We start from the raw sequence: 21,291 nt of genomic DNA on the forward strand, positions 1-21,291 counted from the left end.
AGGCATTTTCTGGTATTTCTGTATTGCCCAACTAAAACACATTTTTATCTTAACAAATAATTTACAAAGTCCCTTTTTGAATTACATCTAGACACCTTTCTTTGTGCTTAAGACTGGACTCGTTCTCACCTGCTGTGATTATATGGTGCAGACGCCTTGCTGTAGGCATCTGGTGGAGGCCCCATGGCTGCATTTGGGGGTGGGAAGAAAGCTGGATTGAGGTGCAGGGCAGGTGGCACTGACCCTGGAGGTGGCACAGATAAGTGGGGGGGAAGTCGGGGTGGGGGAGGCATGAGATGCTGGTAATGGATACCGGGAGGGGGAGGGGGAACTCCAAAACTTGAAGAAAGTGGTGGAGGGGGTGGTATGGGTGGAGGGGGCAGCCCCATCAGAGGAAGCGCAGAGGGAGGACGGTTGAAGAAAGGTAAAACGGGAGGTTTCTCAATGCGTGGTGGTGGGATAGCATTTTCTGTTGGAGTTGCTCGGCCATCAAGAGAATCTAAGGAATCCCTTGAGTGAGCCATTGGAGGCACCCCTGTTAAGATACCACAAATGAGGAAAAGTATTAAGCACATGAGTAATACAGGATTTTCGTTTCATACAGCATAAACTTCCAATAAATACTTTTTGTCACATCACTATGACAAAATAAAATAAAAGAAATAAAATCCAATTTTGTTCTAATTTCTGATCGCTTATATTATAAGAAGGATAGATTCTGCTCTTATGCTCACACAGGGCTAAAACTTTGTAGAGAGATCCAGGCATCTGATTCAATGGAAACAGGCATTTTAAATTATTCCAATACTGAAACCTGACCATTGTCTAGGACAAATCACAAAAAGCCACAAAATATAAAAACAGTATATCTATTTATGGATATGGAGCATTCCAGATGACAACAATTTTCAGAGTTAAGCCCATGCAATTTGGAGGGTGGTAAGCAAGAGATTTTGATGAACTTTAATTATATTTAAATGTAACAAAATCACCTCCCTTCCCTAAAAAGTATTCCTATTTCTGCAAATGCAAATTAATTTGCTTCTAGTCTACAGAGCTCTGCTCAAGATTTTCAAATAAACTAACCAATGCCTCCTTCTCTGCATTGCTACCTATTCAGCTAGCATAGTATATCCAGCTAAACTTACGTTTTCGGGCTTGTGCCTCAAACTGTGCAAGGTTTTGCCGGGTAGCCAACTTGACTTCTATTTTATCTCCATTTAGAATCATCCCTGGTAGCAGCTCTAGAAGTTTGTGGACTGAGTTCTCAGAAGCAACAACCACTTCTGCGTATCTGTTCAAAGAGCCACAAAAAAATCATCAGAAGACTATTAGGAAACTCTTGTAAGGTGTACCATCTAAACAAGGGGAAGGGAAGGGAAGAATCAGCCATTCTTGTACAATTGTAAATTCCCAGCTTCCCTCATATTTAATTATAATGGATGGGGGAAAGGGGGGAGCAGCTTCCATCCAAGGGTTTTGCCTCATCATCCCTGCAGAATTCCACCTAACAGTAGCTTCATTTCTTTCCATTGCCCACATCATTTTTTTTTAGTGCCAGAAGAGTTAAATATTTTAGATTAAATAACTTGATGCAATTTGTCTAGTTTTCTGATTCTTTTTTTCACTTGGGCTCTTTCTCTTAGCTAATTTCAGACATGCATCTTCCCTTTCTATTCCTTTTCAGTCTGAGCTTCCTTTCACACTCCTGATCTCAGAGGTCTGCTTTTCCTGCAAATGAATTCTTTCTTTTTTTCCTTCAGGAATCCTACGCACAGCTGGAGGGTGAAGGTTGAAGGCAAATACAGGTTTCTTAGAGGCGATACACATAACACATGTAATAGGAGAACAATTCATTACTTTAAAATGCTCTATGTTTGAAGCACCGTTTCTATCCATTTCAAGTCTGAAATATTTTGCATATCCCTGAAGCCAAATTTATAAGCAGTCAAGCAAAACCAATTTTCAAATTAAGTTAATCAGTTCTTATTTCATTCTTTCCTTTATAACTGTCTTATCTTTGGTCTGAAGTGTGACCCAAGAATAGCATTCAAAACAAATGTAAATTTTACCAAAGTAAATTTTTTGTCAGGCAGGCATATTGCAAAACATTCAGTTTGTTCAAAAATAAAGCCAAATTCAAATAGTCAGAATGTTGTGTGCATATATTCATATATATGATGGATCATAAAGTACTCCATATTACTCTGTAGTATCTTCCTTAATGATTACCCTTCATATTTCAATCATTAACAGAGAAGCCTGCATTGCTCACCCTTTAGATTGGCCATTGGCTCTGTTCTCAGCAAATTTCAGCTCCACAACATCATAAACACCTATAGAACGGATTATTCTGGTCAATTGCTGGTCAGTTGTCCACTGTATATGAAGAGACATAAAATCACAGTATTTTATCTTAAACTTTTGTAAGATTTCTATTTGTTAATTAGTAAAACAATGCAATATTGCAATGTTCTTTTGTTGAACTCTTTAGGCTAGACTATTTCCTATTTTTTGAGGGGGGAGTACAAAATGAAGCAGGGCATAGGCTGGTAGAATTTTGTCAACAGAATACAATGGTCATAGCAAACACTTTTCTAACAACCCAAGACTCTACACATGGACATCACCAGACAGTCAACACAGAAATCGGATTGACTATGTGCTCTGCAGCCAAAGATGGGGAAGCTCTACACAGTCAGTAAAAACAAGACCAGGATCTGACCGTGGCTCAGATCATGAGCTTCTTGTTGCAAAATTTAGGCTTAAATTGAAGAAAGTAGGAAAAAACACTAGGCCACTCAGTATGAATTAAATCATATCCCTGATGAATATATAGTAGAGGTGACAAATAGATTTAAGGAATTAGATCTGATAGACAGAGTGCCTGAAGAACCATGGACGGAGGTTCGCAACAATGTACAAGAGGTAGCAACTAAAACCATCCCAAAGAAAAAGAAATGCAAGAAAGTAAAATGTCTGTCTGAGGAAGCTTTACAAATAGCTGAAGAAAGAAGGGAAGTGAAAGGCAAGGGAGAAAGAGAAAGATACATCCAGTTGAATGCAGAATTCCAGAGAATAGCTAGAAGAGAAAATAATGCCTTCTTAAATGAACAGTGCAAAGAAATAGAAGAAAATAATAGAATAGGGAGGACCAGAGATCTCTTCAAGAAAATTGGAGATTTGAAGGGAACGTTTCATGCAAAGATGGGCATGATAAAGGACCAAAATGGCAGGGACCTAACAGAGGCAGAAGAGATTAAGAAGAGGTGGCAAAATTACACAGAAGAACTATACAAGAATGACCTTAATGTCCCTGATAACCACAATGGGGTGGTTACTGACCTCGAGCTAGACATCCTAGAATGTGAAGTCAAATGGGCCTTAGGAAGTCTGAACAACAACAAAGCTAGTGGAGGTGACAATTAAGATTGCCGGGAGAAATATCAACAAGCTGAGATATGCAAATGATATCACTCTAATGGCAGAATGTGAAGAGGAACTAAAGAGCCTCTTGATGCAGGTGAAGGCGGAGAGTGCAAAAGATGGCTTGAAACTCAACATTAAGAAAACTAAGATTATGGCATCTGGCCCTCTCAATTCCTGGCAAATAGATGGGGAAGAAATGCAGGTAGTGACAGATTTTATTTTCCTGGGCTCCAAGATCACCACAGATGGCGACTTCAGCCAAGAAATTAAAAGATGCTTGCTCCTGGGGAGGAAAGCTATGGCAAATCTAGACAGCATACTAAAAAGCAGAGACATCACCCTGCCAAAGCGCGTATAGTCAAGGCTATGGTTTTCCCAGTTGCAATGTATGGCTGTGAAAGCTGGACCATAAGGAAGGCTAAGCCCCAAAGAATTGAGGCCTTTGAACTATGGTGCTGGAGAAGACCCTTGAGGCACCATCTATGGTGCCTTGGAGTCCCTTGGACTGCAAGGCAATCGAACCAGTCAGTCCTAGAGATCAACCCTGACTGCTCTTTAGAAGGCCAGATCCTGAAGATGAAACTCAAATACTTTGGCCACCTAATGAGAAGGAAGGACTCACTGGAGAAGAACCTAATGCTGGGAAAGATTGAGAGCAAAAGACGAAGGGGATGACAGAGAATGAGGTGGCTGGATGGAGTCACTGAAGCAGTTGACGTGGGCTTAAATGGACTCCGGGGGATGGTAGAGGAAAGGAAGGCCTGGAGGAACATTGTCCATGGGGTCGCGATGGGTCGGACTAACAACAACAATTTCCTCTTACTATAGTATATATATTTACTTCAACAGAGGGGTTTTTCTCCTTTTTGGGGGGGAGAGATGGGGAGAACACAGCATATCTGAGTTGCAAAAGTCAACTCTTCCGCTGCCATCTAATAATCATCCAGATTTCTGTACCTTCAAAATAGTAATCTTGGTTTAAAAGGCAAAACCTCTAAACCAGCTACATTATTTTTTCACCAAATCTTTGTCCACATGGATGCGAACAGAAATAATAACTATTTTTCTTCTCAGTATACACCAACAGTGTACCTCTATATATTGTTAAAAAGAACCACCTGTACCAGAAGAAAATTATGTTTTGTAGCATAGAGCAAATGCTTCAATTAATTAGTGCCTCTATGGCTGTTATAGTTTATACCAAATCAAAGTGAACATATGACAAAAGCACATAATGCACCTTTTCTCTGAAATTATGAGTATTTTGTAAAAAGTCAACTTCTGTTTATTTCCTCTTCTAATTTAGAATACTTACCCAAGAAAAGCTGCCCACATAAACAGCAGCCCTTTTATTGCGCAGTCCACTGTATGTATACAAAATAGCAGGCGATTTGCTGTTTGACTTAGGAGATTGTTCTTGGCGGCTTTCAATTGGTGGCTCAGAGCTGCTAGTGCAACTTTCAGAAGGTTGTGAGCTGGCAGCTAGCACATCATCATATAGATCCATCTGGTCAGTATTACTAAATTCAGAGTCCTAGAAACAGGAAGATACCACTTAGCATTTTCAGGGCTAGAGCTTTTAAAACTTTTACTATATTTGTAAAATACACTTATATAATCTCCTGAAGGGCTATACAGCTTACAATAAAACTGGCTTCAACGATCTTTCTTCCGAATAAACTAAAGAAAAAGTCCAGTGGGATGGATTTATTTACTAATGCACCTAAGTCCCCAGTGTCCCTTTTCAAAGGTAATGAATACTTAGTTGACTGTTGTCACTGTTATAAAGATTTCGGCTTTGTTTCCATTCTCTCCTGTACTATATTTATAAATGTGAAATCAACAGCCTTATTTTTTCTTATTCCTCTGCCAAAAAACAGATAACTCAATCAGGCTCTTTCTAAATATTTCCCTGCTGCCTAATCAATGATGGTAATAACTGGATTTAGCAAGAGATTGCAACCAAACAAGAGATGGAAATTTATTTCATAAAAAAACATGGCATTATCTGCCTTGATTCCATTGACAAATTCCTTAAAATGGAATTTGAAACTCAGCAAATTTTACATTAGATGAAAAGTTCTATTTGTTGCTATACTGAGAAACCAAGATCACATCTTGGTTTGTTTGGAAGAACAAATCAAGTATTGATTGGACTAGAATTTAGCTTAAATTCCCTCAAAACATAAGATTTAAAAAATGTCACACTGAATTTAATGAGACCTAATTCATCTGGATCCAACTCACTGCTCAATAACACACACACACATGCATGGGCACATACACATATCTTTAAACAGTATATATACTGTTAAAATTATACATTTGCTGATATGGCGTAGACTAGTGGAACTCTGGGCAGCGAAGAAAAATAAACCTCGTGGAAACACCGTAACCTTATCTGCATATCTCACACACATTACGCAGAATTCTATTAACATCCAATGGATGTTACTTGAGGGAAAAGTCAGGTCTTCAGAGCCTTTTGCAAAGCTAGTGCATTTAGAGCTATAGGAATCTGGGGTGGGAGGGTGGCAGGAAACATAAACAGAGAAGGCACACTTCCTAGACCCCACCAGGCAATGCTCTTTCACTAAAAGAACCTGAGGTACTATGCTGGATCTAGTGGAATGGGCAGAAACCACTGGCGATGTCCCAGATTAACCTAACTTCATGCAATGTAGGGATTTAAGAGTAACAACCAATACTTTGAATTGCACTTGGATGCCTAGTGCAGATTATGTTGCATTAGTGTGATGCAGGTCCCCATCACACTGCATGTGCCACTGCACTGGGAATCAGCTGGTTTTCAGCATGCCCTTTTAAGGGCAACTCCATATAGGATGCATTGCTATAATCCAGTTGGGAAGTGATTAGTGTGTGAGTAACTGTGAGTGGTGCCTCCAGACAACATGCAACTGACATACAAGATGTATTTCTGCAAATATCCTCCTGGCCATGGCTGCTATCTCAAGCAGGAGCCATGAGTCCAGGAGGATCTCCAGATTCTGCACTAACTCTGAGTGGCATCCCATCTGGAATTAAGAACTGAAAATTGCTAGATTCTATTCAAGTCTTGTCAGGTTTGAGGCATGCTTGTTCTTACTCATTCTGATCCTCACAACCGCACTGGGAAAACAATTCAACAACATCACTTTGATGACTTGGGGCAGTGATATATAACTACCATGGCATACTTATTATACTTAATCCTATACCAGGGGTCAGCAATCTTAAACACTTAAAGAGCCATTTGGACCAGTTTCCCACAGAAAACAAAACACCAGGAGCCACAAAACTTTTTGACATCTAAAATGAAGATAACACTGCATGTATCATTTTTTAACTTTATGCTCTGTATAAAAAAACTATAGTGTGTTACAAATCAATGACCTGCTACAGAGAAAACACATTTTTATTTCTGCATGCAACAAAAACATTTTGAACTCCCCCCCCCCCAAAAAAAAGATGGGTCGAAAAGCTCAATAAATCACGTGCTGGGTGTCGCACATTGTCGGTTGCGACGTATATTTTGAGCAACAGGGAGCCGAGGCAGAGGGATGAAAGAGCCACAGGTGGCTCCAGAGCCACAGGTTGCAGACCCCTGTCCTATACTAATAGGATTGCAAGCAGATATGTAACAACAATCCTCTGTTAATATCATACTGAAATGACACGCAAAATTCATCTACTTTTGATTAGTGACATCACTGCCAATTTATATTCACATATCTATGACTGAACATGGGCAAGATTACATAATGGGGATGACCTTGTGGCAATAAAGACAACAAAATGTCAGTATTTCTTTGCTCTTATTGCTTCCATGAAAGGTTGTCCAGCAGCCCTTCTGAGGGTGGTATGATCACTGCTAGGGAGTGGCATGCTATTAGATCATCTGCAGGGCTGCTGTGAGGAATATCTGACTATTTGCCAAATAATGAATATCAGATCCAGACTGAATGAATTCCAACTGGGCATATCTGGCCAAGTGCCAGGGGCATAGTCTTGAGCTATGATCTAGGACAGTGGTTCTCAACCTTCCTAATGCTGCGACCCTTTAATACAGTTCCTCACATTGTGGTGACCCCCAACCATAAAATTATTCCTAAAACCATTGAAAATATGTGTTTTCTGATGGTCTTAGGCGACCCCTGTGAAAGGGTCGTTTGACCTCCAGGTTGAGAACCACTGATCTAGGATGTATCTGAGTTGGGGTTTTGAGGTTCTGTGTAGTTCCTTCAGCAACTTGTTTTCTGGAGTTAGGTCCATTCAGTGATGCTAATCTCCTTGAGGGAGATGATGGTGGGTCTCCTTCTCATCGTTGAAACCAACTGTTTTATACAACTATCATATCCTATCTCCAACCTTGTTAAGATGGTTGTCCTGCAGTTACAAAAGACTTTGAGGGAAATGGATTATCTAAACACATTTTAGTCATGTTTTAGGCCAGGATTCAGTATTGAGATAGTTTTGGTCATACTTGATGATGACCTGATGTGGAGGTAGGATGGGAGAGTGCATCCATCTTCTGTTTTTTGATTTTTTGATACTGTCAACTAAAGTGGTCCTCTGGATCAACTCCAAGAGCTAGGAATTAGGGGCGCTATATTATAGTGATCCTTCAAAATCCTTCAGTTCCAGTTGATGTTGACATGGAAAGGTTGTTCCCTAGGAAACCCCCCTCCCTAGGAAACCATTGCGAGGTGCAACAGGGCCCTAACCTCTTTCTCCTCTTGTTCAACATGTACAGGACCCGATATCATCAGCTAGTCATATTCCATTGTATCTTTCAACATCAAGCCAGCCAAGTAAGGATGTTCAAATACCTGAAGGCAGGCTTAGATGGGGAGGAACCAACTCTTGACTCTCTCTCACCATGATTAAGAAGTCACTATGGTTACCTGGACACCTAATTTCGAGGATTTTGCACTTTCCCATTCAAGAGCAGGGCACAACCCATGAGTTTTCTTAGACTTAGCTCCTACTCAGAGGTGGAAGTTATGGCCAAGGAGACCTTTGCACAACTCCATCTGGTGCACTTACAGTATGTCCTTTTCTGACTTTTGACACTCGACCCGTCGCCTTGTTATCTCACAGCTTGACCGCTGTAATGCTCTGGTCTCCATGGGGCTGCCATTAGAGATTGCTTAGAAGCTTCAACTTGTCCAGAATACAGTGGCATGTTCAATGATGGGCTTCATAATGTACACATATTGCCAGTGTTTTCAGGTACAATTCATGGTGCTGGTTATCACCCATAAAGCCTACACAGCATTTAGATCGTTATTCAAGGAACAGCCTATTCGTGTTTTTTGCCTGGCAGAGTGTATGCACTCCAAGTCCCCTTGACTAAACAATGTCATATTCTGGGACCCAGGAATTGTTCCTTCTCTGTATCAGCTCCTACCCTTTGGCATGAAAGTTGTTCAGAGATTTGGATGATTCCCCGTTACTATATTTCAAAAGGACTGGAAATGCTAGCTGTTCTCCTTAGCTTTGGGGTAGGCAATTGCCTGTATTAATGTATTATATGGATTACCAGTTTGTAACTATTTTGTAAATCCTTCTAGGGATTGTTGTATCTTTAGTTACTTGTTTTTATATTCTTTATTTTTGAGCAACTCAGAGTTGATTGGAATTTGGTAGCATTAAAACTGAACAAATTTTGAAGTAATAAATTACACACACATTAGAGAGAAATAATGTAATACAAATCCTCTAAAATGGTATAAGTTTTCAGAATATATTAAAAATTAACATTTAAAAATACATCTCAATAAAGTGTGGTTGCATATTGATTATTCTATGTTTCATTCACTTACCAGACCTCCATACTCTAGTTAAAAATCCATCAATAAATCTTATTTTGTTAACAATAACCCTAATTTGCATTATTGGCTGTGGTAGGATTTTAATTTTGAATAAGTTGGGACTGAACTAAGTATTACTAAAAATGCCATATTATTGTATCAGTTTTCATGGTGTTAGCATTATATTTCATGCATAGAATAGGGCCATGTTATTTGCAGCTCTTCCTCTTCCTCGTCTATGGTAGTAGTTTAGATGACGGATCTGCGTCCAGGTTCGCTCCCTTAAATATTGCCACCTGATGGAACCTCTGATGTGACCCTTTCTGATGGCTGTCCCAACCCTTAACAATACATCTGAGGAATCCCCTTTTACTCTTTTGGAGGGTGGGATGACCTGGGTCTTCTCCCAAGCATTGGACCAGGATGGGGATTGAGTTGGAAGACTGTCTAGTGATTGGGGTGGAGGTGGAGGGGGGAAGGATACCTGTTTTTCTTTTTGTTCTTATGGACTGTTGTGAGTAACAAATAAATATGTAACACTTCAGTTATATACATCCAGATGCATCCGTCATGTTATTCCCTTTTTTACTATAAGGAACACTATTCACAAAAAAATAAAAATAAAATAGATGGTCTTTGCTTAGCATCCCTAACTTCCATTGCTAAGCAAAGTGAAACATCACATGACCAGTCTGATTAGCAATGGCAGTTCTGGTAGTCCTGGTTGCAGTCATTAGACAAGAACCGTGCCAATGATACATAGGGGCTTCACCTTTCTGCCTTCATCTCCGCTTCAATGCCCACCATCCTATCATCACTGTCTGTTCTTTTGGTCAACTTGCACTCCATAACCTGGATCCAATTGTTCCTCAACTGCTGATAAAGCGGAGTCCAGTGCAGCAGACGCGGTGGAGTGCAGGGCAGGTAAAAGAGTAGACTTGGGAGGGAGATAGGCGGATGGGGGAAGCTGGAGCACACGCTAGTTGTAAATGTGGGTGGGCTGCCAAGCACCCAAATTTTGATTGTGTTGTGGGGGTGCTGCAATGTCTCTAACTTAAAGGATTGGTTGTTACTAACATTTGTTCAGTGCTATCATCGCTGGAGTGGTTGTTAAGTGAGGGCTATCTGTAAGTAGTAGTAAACCAAAGAAATTAAATGAGGCAGGGTGGGGGTGGGTGAAATGCCATTAAACCTAGATAACACCAACACTGTTTTGTCTTCCTCTCCATGCTTTTTTCTTAAATTTGCAACTGAGTCCTGCTTTATCATGCTGAAATTGTTTCATGCACTAATCAGTTCCTAAAACTTCTCATCTATCAGCATTCAATAAGCTCAATTCAAATATGCCTTTCTCAATCTTCACTTTCTTCTTCCATTTGCTCTTCCTTCATACATTTGCTGTGATTGGATCCTTATTCATCCTCGCTGAACGAACAAATCAAATATTACCTTAAAGATAATTCATTTTTTATTGAATATTTAGATTTTCAAGACATTTCAAGATTTGCTTTTTAGCACTTAATGGCTACTAGGCAGCCTTAACAGTTGCTTTATCTTTTCAGGCTCATGACATTTTTTTTATCATACTCCCAATATCACTTGTTACTCATCATAGCCTTTTCAAGGTAGCTGTGTATTATTTTACTCACAGTCACAAATCCAGGATTCATGCAGCTGCTACTTGCCTGCTTAATGACTCTGTATTTTGCCATATATTTAATGGAATGTAAAAAGTAAATTTAATGGAATGTAAAAAGTAAAGCCATTAGGTACAATTGATAAACCAAAAGCCATGATTCTATATAATCTTTTAGCAAAAACATGAGCTCTTTGTGGCACAATATCAAATATAAATATACAGTATTTTCAATTTTGAACTTGTATGTTTTTATAGCTTTATAAAGTTTATTTATTCATTCATTCATTTTCTATAGCCACCCATCACAATCAATGACTGGACGGCTTACAATTCCAAAAGTATAAAACAATAAAATATTTCAAAAACAATAAAAACATCCAAAATAAATATACATAGCAGCTGAGATTCTTGGCAAATTAACAGTAAAGGCAAGAAATGAGGGCCCTTAATACTTTCTATTCTGTGCCCCAGACTTGGGAACCCAACCAGATTTTGAAACCCCACTAGGGTTGGGGCCATTCTAATCTCCAAGGCGAGAATATTCTACAGAGTAGGGGCTGTTGCAGAAAGGCTTGTCTTCTAGTCTGTGCTTATCGACACTCCCTGGCAGATGGGGTCTGCAACATGCCCGATCTGCTAGATTGAATTGGACAGGTAGAGACTCTTGGAAAAAGGCGCAGTCCCAAGCTATATACTGGTAGGTCTTTAAAGGTGACAACCAGCACCTTGAATTGCATCTGGAAACCCACCAGTAACTAATGCAGCTCATGCATGAGTGCTGCATATTTGGTATCATTTACCACATGCATTCTGTACCAGTTGTAGCTCTGTATCTTTTTCCCTTTCAAAAACATAGGTAGGAATGGATTCAGAGTATTGCTTCCACAAATGGACAAGCTCCTTTTATTTGTGGAAAGGAAAGCAAGAGTTCCACAGGATAAAAGGATGAGAAAATGTCCTACTCTTCAAGAAAGTATTTGGGGGAAAAATAGTGAAAACTGCCCTTTCTCTTTTCTGTGTGAATATTTTATGCTTCTGCTGATAGGAAATCTGAATCCAAGCCATGGCATGTGTTCCCTTACATTTACAATGAAAAGGGGATGTTAGCATTCTCAGAATATATTTTTCCTTGAACTTCCGAACTTCTGTTCTTTGAATATTTTGAAGAAACAATTTGCTGAAATGCAGACATCTGACTTAATTGCAAAACATATTTAGAAAGTTTAGTGAATTATCTTTACAAGACCTAAGTTCTTTAAATTTACTTGTAACTCATGGTCGAAGTCACTTGTTGTAACGCATCAGAAAATGTACTCTGTCTCTTAAAACAGTAGCTTTGCATCTATATGCATTGCAAAACTGAATGCTGTTTAGGAAAAAAGAAACTGAAAAAAGAAAATTATGGACACTGATATTCTATTCACTTTGGAAGAACTACATCTTTACATAAAAAGCATAACATAATCTACCAAAAACTATTCAGAACCATTAGTTACTTTCTCAGCTAAAAATACACACTGGTAATATTAAAGGGCAGTACTAGCATATACAAATTACTTAAGGGATAATTGGGAACCAAGTATTGCAGCAAATTAGAATGCAACAATAATGTATGCATGTTATCTGACAGCATCCACTGTATTTCTAGAACTCACCACAAAAGTGCATCTAAAACAATCTAGGGATCACCTGAAACATGTGTGTGTGTCTGTCTGTGTGTGTGTGTGTGAGAGAGAGGGGGGGGGGGGCGGGGAGGGAGAGAGAGAGAGAGAGGGGGGGGAGAGGGAAACCCTCAACTTGAAACATAAAGATGTTCTAAAGCAGAGACCTTGGAAATGATTCTGCCACTAGATTATTACAAAAATGCATGGAATCTTTACTCTAATCATTCAATATTAGATCGTACCTCTGTAATAGCAATATTATAACTAAAACATTTGGAAATTGGGAGATTCAAATTGAAGAGAAAAAAAACAGGACTCACAAAACAACATATGCAAAACTATATTACAAGCACACAGAACAAATAATTGCCGTAGTAATCATTTGGAAGCCTGTAGTGAATACTTCAGAGTTCATAGAAGCATGTAAATTCTCATTTGCCCATTTACAGAAAGAGCAGTATTGTAATGCTTCAATTTCCAGATTTTCACAGCTTCCCATTCCTTTGCTCCGAGACAACTAAGTTTTCTGCTTATGGGGACCTAGTGCTAAAAGTCAAAGCTCCTTTAAGTCAGGTTCACAGGTAATGACAAGTTCACGTCATTCTTGAAAACAGTCCACAATACTGTCTTTTCCTAGTGGCGATATGGAAATGGCTCACCATTCCTTTTTTCCAGGGTACTTTTTTCAATGTTCCAATCTATACTGTCACCCAAATTAAATTCTGATGGTTTCTTATCTAAATATCAATCTGAGCTGACCTTGTTTAATTTTGTTGTAATTAGCGAATATTTGTTGGACACTGCCACTTGCTGTAGACAGTTCACTCTTAGCTTATAGGCCAAAATCTGTTCAAGAATCATAGTAGCAAATGATCTACCACAAAAGCAACCAAAATCCTTTGAGGATTTATCTGTATGCCTGTTTATGTATACAAATACAAACACACAAGTTCCTATGATGTGTATATCAAGTAACGCAAATTATAGACAAATGCAAATTGATATATCCACTACTTTTTAAATCAGTCCTATAGAGGAACCCAAAGCAAGATGCACATATGGAAATATATACTGTAGCTTCAAAATGCTGCCTTTCTCCCTCAAAAAAATTGAACTAAGACAAATATATAATTACACTTTAGCAATGAAATGGATGAATGTATTATAAGTAAAACAATATATATAATGCAGGACTCCAAAAATCACAGAACACTTTTGAAGCAATACTTATTTTGTTTGTTTTTCTCTCCAACTTCACCAGGATTTAGAGAAAGAAACATACAAGTAATTCTATATCAGGGAATATATCCAATTAAAACCTGCCCAGAACAGAAGACTTCCATAAATAAATTGATTGTAAAGAACAAATAATTGTAAATTCAGAATACTATGGTAATATGAAAGACGTAATGGACAATAATTAATCATTGATGTAATCCTCTCAGGCACATATTTTACTTAATAGAGACGTAAAAGTATAAAGAATTAACATATGCATAGGCCAAAGAATGACATGCATTGTTTCCTGACTATTGTAATCCAACTTTAAAAACAAATGCAAGAAACAAACATCTATGTCATTCTTTTATTATATCTTAATATCACTTCTTGGATCTTTGGAACACCAAATAATAATTAACACAGCAGATTTTGTAGCATGCCACAAACACTTCTTATAGTACAAACCTCCCAGCCTGCTGGAATAATTACTGAAGTATTCTCCTTTGTCCTAGTTGCAAATATGAGATGACTAAAAATATTGCCAGAATGAAAGTGTAAACAATTCTAATTTGAGACGACAACATGGACATAGTATTAGGCACTTTTGTGACCCTAGAAAGGAAGCTTCAAACTGATTTCTAGATAGCAAATTTTAATTATTCAAAAAGGTTGATGACTGTATCTCAAATACAGATATCCAGAAGCTATCCATCGGGATATTTTGTGGGTTGCTGCTAAGTAAAGTGCAAGACTACCTAGGAGATATAAAGTTGCTTTGCCCTAGGATACAAATCAGAGGCACATTACTTAATAGTGGTAATTGACTTACATCGTCTCAACTCAAATACCAAGCAAACATCTCTGAATCCTGTTACAAGAAGCTATTTGAAAGTATGAACCCAGAACCTTACACACACTTTTAACATTTCTAAGCACTTTGCTTAAACTATTAACCTATTCCTTCTAATGCTATCTATAGTAACAGGCACTCTCCAGAGTTCTAAACACAAGTTTAAGTAATTCTACAAGGAGATATAAGCAATAGAACCTGGCATCTTCTGCTTGTATATCACGAGACATATCAATGATCTGAGGTGCTTCCAAAACTAAACGAGTGTTTGTTAGTACTAAGCAATTTTTAATGAGAGATTAGTTCCAAATCTGCCTGCCAAGTTATTATTCCTCTGCTGACTTCCCAATGTTTTATTTAAAATAATGTATAGCTATGTTTGCAACACGCTTGCAGAGATTCAAACTAAACAGGGAATGACAAAGTCTGATCTTCCCTCTTCCAAAGTTTAAAGCAATATATTTTTATCAAATCTAGTAACTCAGATTATAAAGTGTCTCCTGCCTTTTAATTTATTCTTCCTTTATATTTCATATACTCAAATTACCATCTTGTAAAAGTATCAAAAGTTAAATATACTCATTGTGCCATCATCCTATCCCTAAAAATACAGTCTAGTAAATGGTAACTAATATTTGTAAAAATAGCGCTATAGCATATTAACTGTGTTTTCCTTTTGCTGATGATAAGAGGATTATGGATTTAATTGCATGGTTGATGGTTTGTCAGTGTTTTATTTAGCTTTATTTTGTTGCTATATCAGTATGGCATCAGTAGTGAGATAGAGTACAGTCCTCAAGTTACAACCATTCATTTAGCAACTGCTGAAAGTTGCACGCACAACTACTGAAGGCAAGCTGTTTACTGATTAATTGTTTCTAACTGTCAGGAAATTTCCCATTATTTCTAGGTTGGTTCTCTCCTGGATTAGTTTCCATCCATTGCTTCTTGTCCTGCCTTCACATCTTTGGAGAATAGGTTGATCTCCTCTTCTTTGTGGCAGCCCCTTAAATATTGGAATATTGCTATTATGCCACCCTTAATTCTTCCTTTCATTAAACTAGAGATACCCAATTCCTGCAACCCTTCTTCATATGCAACATCCAAGTCTAAAACAAAACAAATATCCAACTGCATTTAATAGATGGAATCCCACAAAAAAGGAAAAGCACACTCAAATAACAAACTAAGCTCATTGCAATATTTTTGTGTGTAAATTTGTCACTACAGATAACACATTGTTTTGTTTTCGTTTCCCACTAAAAAGAAAAGTTTAACATGCACAAATCGGCCTTTCCCATGAAAAAAGATGAAGGGTTTCTTCCAAACTGCACTTTTCATTTATACTGATGATTAGTACTTCAAATAAAGGAATACTATTTCTTCTTCCTCGCAGATTAAAAAAAAAAAAACATTTTTGAAACCAACTGGGTGAAAAGTTTATTCCTACTCGAATTGCAAATGAAATTTAACAACCGTTACCTGGCAATTCAATCCTCTTCAGAGTTAAAATCTCTTTGGGGAAAAAAATCAGTTGGGTTAAATCAACGCGCCGTTGCCCCCAAGTACGTAACAAGGTGAAGCTTCAGTAAGACCTGACCTCTTTTTGTGCCCTTTTGCCCTCTTTTCCCTTCTCTCCCAATGAGGCCGCATCAACACTTACCTGGTTAAACTCCTCGTCGGCGTAGATATCAATGAGGTCTACTCCTTCCGACATAGTTTCAGGAGCGCCACGGAGAGAATCGGGGGGAGGGGGGGAAGAGCGGCACTGCGGGTCAAAGTAAAGAACCGGGTTAACGCGGACCACACGGATAACCTTTCTGGCGCGGCTACGAACCGGGCTTGGCCCTCCTCCTCCTCCTCCTCCTCCGCCGGCAGCAAGGCGGGCCTAGGACCGCGAAACAACCCCGCCCCCCTTCGCTCCGCGCGCATCTGAGGGCCCCGCAAGACGAGGAGGAGGAGGAGGGGTCGCGGAGCGAAAAGGTGGGAAACGGAGAAACCCCCCCCCCCAGGTCGGCGCCATAACTGCGGCCGCTCGCTCGCGGCAGCCATCGCCTCCCGCTTTCCCGCGCTGGTGAGAAGAGACCCCGCCATTCCTCCTCGCCCCCCCCCCCCACGGAAGGGTCACCACCACGCCGCCGGCGAAAAACCTCATCTCTCCCCAATGTTAGGCGTCCCCGTTATACCGCGTAAAGGCCCACAATCCCAAGCAGGCCCAAAACGCGCGCGAACCTCTCTCTCTCTTTCACTCCACCACAGTAAGGGCCTCCTCCGCCCCGCCCCTTCCGGCTTGTCGAATCCCGCCTGTTCCGGTTTTCTAATGCTTCTCCGCGCAAGAAAGTAACGAAGACCAAAACTTCCTATTTGGTTCCCTTTCCCGGCGGCGTTCGACGGGTGGCCGTTTTCGAACGGGACCGAATTAAGACGCATGCGCGAACGAGCTCTCTATGGCTAGCTGAAGAAAGAAAGCGCATCCTGGTTCGCGTCACCTTGTACGTCTATGGTCGAGAGCGAACGATAGAGTAGCTCGGGGAGAAAGGCAGGATGGCGGCTCTAATGGTTCGGGTGAGTGTGGGAGGCGGACCGGGAGGACCGGGGAAGGGTCGTTATTTCTGAAGGACGGTCGCTCGTATTTCTCTCTCTCTCTCTCTCTTTCCTCGCAGCGCTTCTTGCTGCTGCCCGGCTGTCTCTCCCGCTCGCCCAAGTGTGGCTACCGCGGGGATTCTCCGTCTGATTCTGGGAAGGACCTGCTGGAGATCCCGCTCCCTCCCTGGCAGGCTCGGCCACACGAGCCCCTGGCGAGCAAGCGCGCCAGGCTCTTATACGAGAGCCGCAAGAGAGGCATGTTGGAGAACTGCCTGCTGCTCAGGTGGGCGGAGCGGTTTTGCTTCTCTCCTTCCCAGCCGGCGTACAGGTAGTCCTCGACTTACGACAGCTCATTTGGTGACCGCTCAAGACGGCAGGGAAAAAAGTGGCTGATGACCGTCTTTCACACTTGCGACCTTTGCGGCGGGCCCCATGGTCACGTGATCGAAATTCAGATGCTTGGCAAGTGGTTCATCCCTTATGACGGTTGCTGTGTCCCAAGGTCATGGGATTCCCCTTTTGGCAAGCAACATCATTGGGGAAGCCAAATTCACTTAGCAGTCGTTGGACTAACTTAACAATTGCAGTGATTCACTTAATAACTGTGGCAAGAAAGGTCGTAAAACGGGGCACAATTTGCTTAACAAATGTCTTACTTAACAACAGATATTTTGGGCTCAATTGTGGCCATAAATTGAGGATTACCTGTACTTAGAATCACTAGTCCAAGGTTCCCCAATTTTAATTTTTACTACTGTATTATTTAGCTGAGACCCTTTTGGGACACGCTAAATGCTAATTTTACAATAACTATGTTTGAATATTGTGCTAATCACCACTCTTCATAACTTTTACTGGGACTCCTGCCCTGAGATATTCAGCAGAGTATGGAGCAGCACTTAAGAAATCGAAAAGTGATAGCAGGGTCAGATGTGGTTAATATTTGGATGGAAGACCACCAGGAAACTAAGCCAGAATAAATCAGAACTGTAAAACAGAATAATTCTGCAATGCCACAATTTCATATACATATTGCTTCTATACGAGCATAGGTTAGCAATCAAGTTCAACTTGAGAAGTTTTTTCTTATTTTATTTCCTGCTAAGCAGGCTAAAGTTTTTCTTACCAAGTTTTCTTTCATCAAGTTTACTGTGTGAACTCCCTATTCAGTGACAGCTAACCTTTTCTGGACCGAGTGCCCAAAGTGTGTGCAAATGCACACACGCATTCAACACCCCAAAATGGAATGTGCATGTGATCCCCGCGCATGCGCCCTGCCTGCACGCATGCCCCCACGCATGCCCCCCCTGCAAGTGTGCACAGCCGACCACAGCCCCCCTGCGCATGTGCACACATCCCCCACATGCGCCCCATCCCCTGCGCATGCGCGGCAGAGACCCAACAACCAGCTGGCTGATGGGAGGCATGCGCACATGCACAGCAGAGCTAAACTTGGGCAACGGCTTGCGTGCCCACAGAGAGGGTGCTGCGTGCCACCTGTGGCACGCGTGCCATAAATTCGCCATCAAGGCCCTAAGTCCTACCCCTGGAGGACTAATTTGTCCTGTAAAGCAATCTAAATTAGTAGCCATTAGTATTTTGCCTGTAAAATTTTGGGATTAAATATGTGCTGTCTGACATAATCTGTTCTTTTGTCTCCTCAAAGTCAACACAGAAGCATTCATTGTGCACAAAGACTTCCTTAGTACAGATGGTTTTGTTGTGATTATAGATGCCTCTACAAATATTACTTGGGCATCTTCAGATGAGGTAGATTTGGTCCCTGCCTCTTCGAATGATAATGGACAGATAGAATTAATTAGAATCTACTAAGAGAGATAAGAGAGGATTATCTATCCTATAAATATATAGGAAAATTCAGGTTGTTTTCCTGTTGGTATGTTTGAGATGTGTTTTTGATTCTTTTTTCATTTTGTGTATACTGACTTCCTATGAGTTTAGCACTGTTTTGGCATTTTACAGTACTCTTTAATTGTTTTTAATAGTTTATTTGCCAAAGAGAATCTGAATCAAATGAATGAACAACAACTGGACCTTTATGACCGCCTAATAAATGAGCCAAGCAATGATTGGGACATATACTCCTGGGCAACAGGTAATGTAGAACAGTGTGTTTTGGAGCCAGCAGACTACAGCTCTCAACGTATTTCTAATCTCACAATAGTGAGTAAAACAGTATAGGTAATATTTGAGCCTCTGTTTCTTATCTTTATTCTATATTTCAGGGATCTTATAGACAGACCTTAAAAAACTATAAAAGATATGCATGGGCCTTGAAATTTTATGGGAATTTGAAATACAATATTACCTTGGAGCAGAATACATACAGCAAAATGGTTAAGAACACCATTTGCTATTTTGACAACTAAGAGACTATACAATCCTGTGCATATCTATTAAAAAGTACAGTTGTGGAAATAGTTTGTGAGTCCATTAAACTCTCCATATTATTTACAATTCTATTGTGATATACAATATTAACTGCAGGATTATAGATAGAACTGAAAAGTTCACAGATGTTTATCTTTGTAAGGTGCACTGGGTTTATTTAGAGCCTTTTCCAGGTTAAGAGGTCTAGTACTGTAACTAAAAGATTGGATCCTTATTTATGCTTAAAATATCTATCTGCTAAAATAAATACAACTTGGGAGGAGCACAGTTAATTTGCTCTACTAAATTTAGTAGTAGTATTCCTAGCATAACTAAATCAGAATCCAGTTTTATATATGTTAAGTAACCAATATTTTATTCAGTGAGACTTAGTTTCCAAAAGACATATACAGGATTGAACTGCATGATTATTATAAGATTTGCAGTGAAGGTATCCTGAATATATCTTCCCAGAAGACGAAAGTAATATTCTTCAGAAAGCCTTAAAAATGGTAATTATTAGCTGATGTTTCATTTTTTTATATTTAGCAAACTAATGCAACTTGTTACCTAAAACTTAACTGAAGTTTGAAAAAGATTATTGGATCTGTGGAAAATCTCACTTTTTTTTTTTCTTCTCAAGAAACAAAGCCTGCTCCAGAAATCTTTGAGAATGAAATCCTACAGATGCTTAGAGAGTTTACTAAAAACAAGCACAGAGAGAAGAGACTACGACAACCAGATCTGGAATATCTTGCTGAAGGCTCCCACTGATCTTGTGTGCATTTTCATAAATGCCCAGTTCGGAGAATCCTTTAAAATGTAGAATCATATTTGTGCTTCATGGGCTCCTTTTCTGTATTGTACTGCTCTGAAATAAAGCTGCTTTTTTTCCTCGACAGAAGGGCTGAAACACAAATTAGGAAATAGTGATGAGATCACTACTGCACTTTAGAAATGTCTTCTTATTTATTAGATTTTTAAACCATTGTAATCATGCAGATCTTGGCAATTTAACAAAAGTTGAAATAGCTGTAATATATTTTTTAAAAATGATCTAAACTGGAACATATATATTTGTGGGTGTTTTTGTGGGTGTAATTTCTAAGGCACAATTTTAACTACTGAAAGGGCCCTTTAACCTGGTCCCCAAAGGCCGAGGATGGGACTAAACCTATATCTATTAGCTGGCAGTAATCGTAATGAAGAAGCAACTCCTCGTTGTAGACCCTGTAGTCCTATCAGAGATTAAGATGAGGAATGTTGAAGACAGTAGCCCTGATGCCTAACCATATAAGACATTAACAGGTTAAAACTAACACTTTAAATTGCATGGACATTTACTGGCATTCAAGGCAGGGTCTATGTGTAGGTGTTCATGGCATCAGTGCCAGTTAGCATACAGGCCATTGTATGTTGTGCCTACTGCAGTTTCAGAGTAGCTTTTAAAAGCAAACTCCATGTAGAGCGAATTGCAATTGGCTAATGTGTTGATGACATTACAGTTCAACCTCTGTTCACGACCATAATTCATTCCATAACTTTGGTCGCAAGCCGATTTGGTTGTGACCCAAACCTATGTTTGGAAATTTGGCACTTACAAAAAAAAGAAAGAAAGAAAAAAATGGCTTGGAAGGGGAAATTGGCTGTGAAAAAAAAAGTGAATTTTTTGGTCAGAACCTGATTTAGTTGTGGTCA

At 39.7% G+C, this 21,291-nt stretch overlaps 3 protein-coding genes across 5 annotated transcripts in view; 2 read left to right on the forward strand and 1 right to left on the reverse strand.

Moving 5' to 3' along the window:
• TMEM216 (transmembrane protein 216) overlaps nt 1-1,310 on the forward strand; it is a 25,867-nt gene extending 24,557 nt beyond the window's left edge. Inside the window, exon 6 of the mRNA XM_070931950.1 lies at nt 1,225-1,310. Within this exon, the coding sequence (XP_070788051.1) occupies nt 1,225-1,239 (15 nt within the window). The 3' untranslated portion in view covers nt 1,240-1,310. The remainder of the gene's footprint in view (nt 1-1,224) is intronic.
• Nucleotides 1-16,853, reverse strand: part of CPSF7 (cleavage and polyadenylation specific factor 7) — a 21,746-nt gene extending 4,893 nt beyond the window's left edge. For both annotated transcript variants that reach the window (XM_070931919.1, XM_070931914.1), the window contains exons 1-6: nt 16,803-16,853; nt 16,280-16,384; nt 4,745-4,963; nt 2,276-2,379; nt 1,149-1,294; nt 130-535 (exon numbers count right to left, since the gene is read on the reverse strand). In XM_070931919.1, the coding sequence (XP_070788020.1) occupies nt 130-535; nt 1,149-1,294; nt 2,276-2,379; nt 4,745-4,963; nt 16,280-16,333 (929 nt within the window). In that variant the 5' untranslated portion in view covers nt 16,334-16,384; nt 16,803-16,853. The remainder of the gene's footprint in view (nt 1-129; nt 536-1,148; nt 1,295-2,275; nt 2,380-4,744; nt 4,964-16,279; nt 16,385-16,802) is intronic.
• Nucleotides 16,531-20,661, forward strand: SDHAF2 (succinate dehydrogenase complex assembly factor 2). Of its 2 annotated transcripts, none has more exons than XM_070931929.1 (5): nt 16,531-16,599; nt 16,876-17,181; nt 17,280-17,530; nt 19,209-19,318; nt 20,237-20,661. In XM_070931929.1, the coding sequence occupies exons 2-5, from the start codon at nt 17,161-17,163 to the stop codon at nt 20,365-20,367; spliced, it is 513 nt and encodes a 170-aa protein (XP_070788030.1). In that variant the 5' UTR covers nt 16,531-16,599; nt 16,876-17,160; the 3' UTR covers nt 20,368-20,661. The 2 variants fall into 2 exon arrangements, with proteins under 2 accessions (XP_070788030.1, XP_070788040.1); XM_070931939.1 differs by having other exon boundaries at nt 16,541-16,599; nt 17,280-17,485.
• Nucleotides 20,662-21,291: the final 630 nt, after the last annotated feature.

The sequence above is a fragment of the Pituophis catenifer genome, unplaced genomic scaffold (assembly GCF_029215685.1).
Source record: "Pituophis catenifer annectens isolate HBS135680 unplaced genomic scaffold, rPitCat1.0.hap2 SCAF_1, whole genome shotgun sequence".
Classification (NCBI taxonomy): domain Eukaryota; kingdom Metazoa; phylum Chordata; class Lepidosauria; order Squamata; family Colubridae; genus Pituophis; species Pituophis catenifer.